The 1,844-nt window shown below is 35.2% G+C and overlaps 1 protein-coding gene across 1 annotated transcript; it reads left to right on the plus strand.

Moving 5' to 3' along the window:
* The first annotated feature begins 355 nt into the window (after positions 1-355).
* Positions 356-1,608, plus strand: LOC141720117 (uncharacterized). The gene is made up of 2 exons (XM_074522473.1): positions 356-625; positions 1,423-1,608. The coding sequence occupies exons 1-2, from the start codon at positions 356-358 to the stop codon at positions 1,606-1,608; spliced, it is 456 nt and encodes a 151-aa protein (XP_074378574.1).
* Positions 1,609-1,844: the final 236 nt, after the last annotated feature.

The following is a 1,844-nucleotide window of genomic DNA, read 5'->3' on the forward strand; positions in this document are numbered from 1 at the left end:
TTAGGGGTCGAACCTGGCTAAAATTCTTGTGTGTTCTATTTAATTTTATGCACATTATTTTCTGCATTATATTTAGTCATCTCAACTTACTATCATTGTCAGATTATAGTTCTATTGGTAAAATCTCAGTAAGCTATTATCGGATAAAATTTAAAAGTAATCCTAGTTAGCCATAATCACCTATTCACCCCCCTCTAGGTGTATTTTCAGTTGGTATCAGAGCTTTGGTATACTAATCTTTCTGTAACAGGAATAATATTCGATCGAAATGGCTGACAAATATCCCGAAGGAACCTCAGATTACCGAGCACCTCTCTTGCTTGGTACATAAAACTACAACTGGTGGAAAGGTCGCATGGAAGTCTGCCTATCCAGGGAGCCACTAACATTGAGAGTTGTTCAGAAGGGTCCATTTGAGTTCAAGGACAAAGAAGGTAAAGTGAAAGACATTGATGATCTCACTGAGGCTGAACTACTCAAGTACAGTTTCAATGGAAAGGCTAGGAACTCTCTCATGAATGGGTTATGTCCTAGTGAATGTGATAAAGTCTCTTCATGCAAATCAGCTAAAGAGATATGTGATACTCTGGAATTGTATCACGAAGGATCCAAGAGCTTAAAGAAGGTAAAATTGAGCAAAGTAATGAATGAGTTTGGAAATTTCAAGCTTTGAGATGGAGAAACTATTCGAGAAAGTTAAGCTAGATTCTAGATAAATCTAAATGCCTTAAAGTAACTTGGCAAACATATCCCTCAAGAGGAAATTAACATGAAGATACTTAGTGTTGTGCCATTTATCTATGAATCAAAGGTAACCCCTTTAGAATCTTCTCCAACTATAGATACTATGGATCAATTGGCTATTTTTGCAGAATTAGAACAATTTGAAAGCAAAATCAAGGAAAGCCAATCAAGTTCTATGCAAGCTCCAGTTGCTCAAATGAAGCAGTTAGCTCCTCACACCAATGACAGGTTACTGGAATCTGAAGATGAGTCAGATGAAGAACTAGCTTTAATATCCAGGAAGATCAGAAAGATGATCGAGAAGAAGAATAAGCTGAAAAGAGATAAAGGCAAATTTTCCAACAACAAAAAGGTCAACAAGGACTCTAAAGATCAGACATGCTTTGAATGTGGAAAGCCAGATCATTATAAGCGGGACTGCTACAAATTGAAGTCAAAATAACAAACTGCCTTCAAGGATAAGTAGAAAGCTAAAGCTCTAATGAATTGGAGTGATGATGACTCGGTTTCCAGTGATGATTCAAGTGGAGACATGGTGAATCTTGCCCTAGTTGGACTTAATGATGATTATGTTCAAGAAAATTCGGAAAGTATTCAGAAGAAGATCAAAGTGAGGCAAACTCTTGTAAATATAATTTATCTTCTGAAAATATTGTTTTGGAACCACTAACCATGCAGGAATATGAGGATGTATCTATGGGAGAATATTATTCCCTTAAAGTTGAAAATAGCAAGCTAAAAGATAAGAACAATTATCTCAAAACTATGGTTCAAGAATTGATGAGCAAAGTGGATACTTGGATTGACAAGAAGGTACCTACACAAGGTGATAAAGAGGCTGAAATCAAGGATCTTCAAGCTTAAGTCAGTCATGTGGAAAAAAAGCATTTAAGTAGCAACGTTGCAGCTTACGGTGGATGGTTGGATGCTACCGTTTATTATTCTTTTGTCAATGACTAAGATAATTCAAAATTTTATCTAATAGAAATTGTAGTTCATGGTTCATATTTACTAAAAATTGTATTTTAAAGTAATACTATCAACTTGGAACTTATTTATTATTTCATTTATTGATATTAAAAATTGTACACCGGCCACAC

Source organism: Apium graveolens, chromosome 4 (assembly GCF_009905375.1).
Source record: "Apium graveolens cultivar Ventura chromosome 4, ASM990537v1, whole genome shotgun sequence".
Taxonomy (NCBI): Eukaryota; Viridiplantae; Streptophyta; class Magnoliopsida; order Apiales; family Apiaceae; genus Apium; species Apium graveolens.

Bases quoted from the DNA above. Each gene is read 5' to 3' on its own strand.
- LOC141720117 (XM_074522473.1), top strand. From the start codon at position 356: ATGGAAGTCTGCCTATCCAGGGAGCCACTAACATTGAGAGTTGTTCAG. The intron at 626-1,422 runs GTAAAATTGAGC...CTAACCATGCAG, and splicing joins GATCCAAGAGCTTAAAGAAG to GAATATGAGGATGTATCTAT.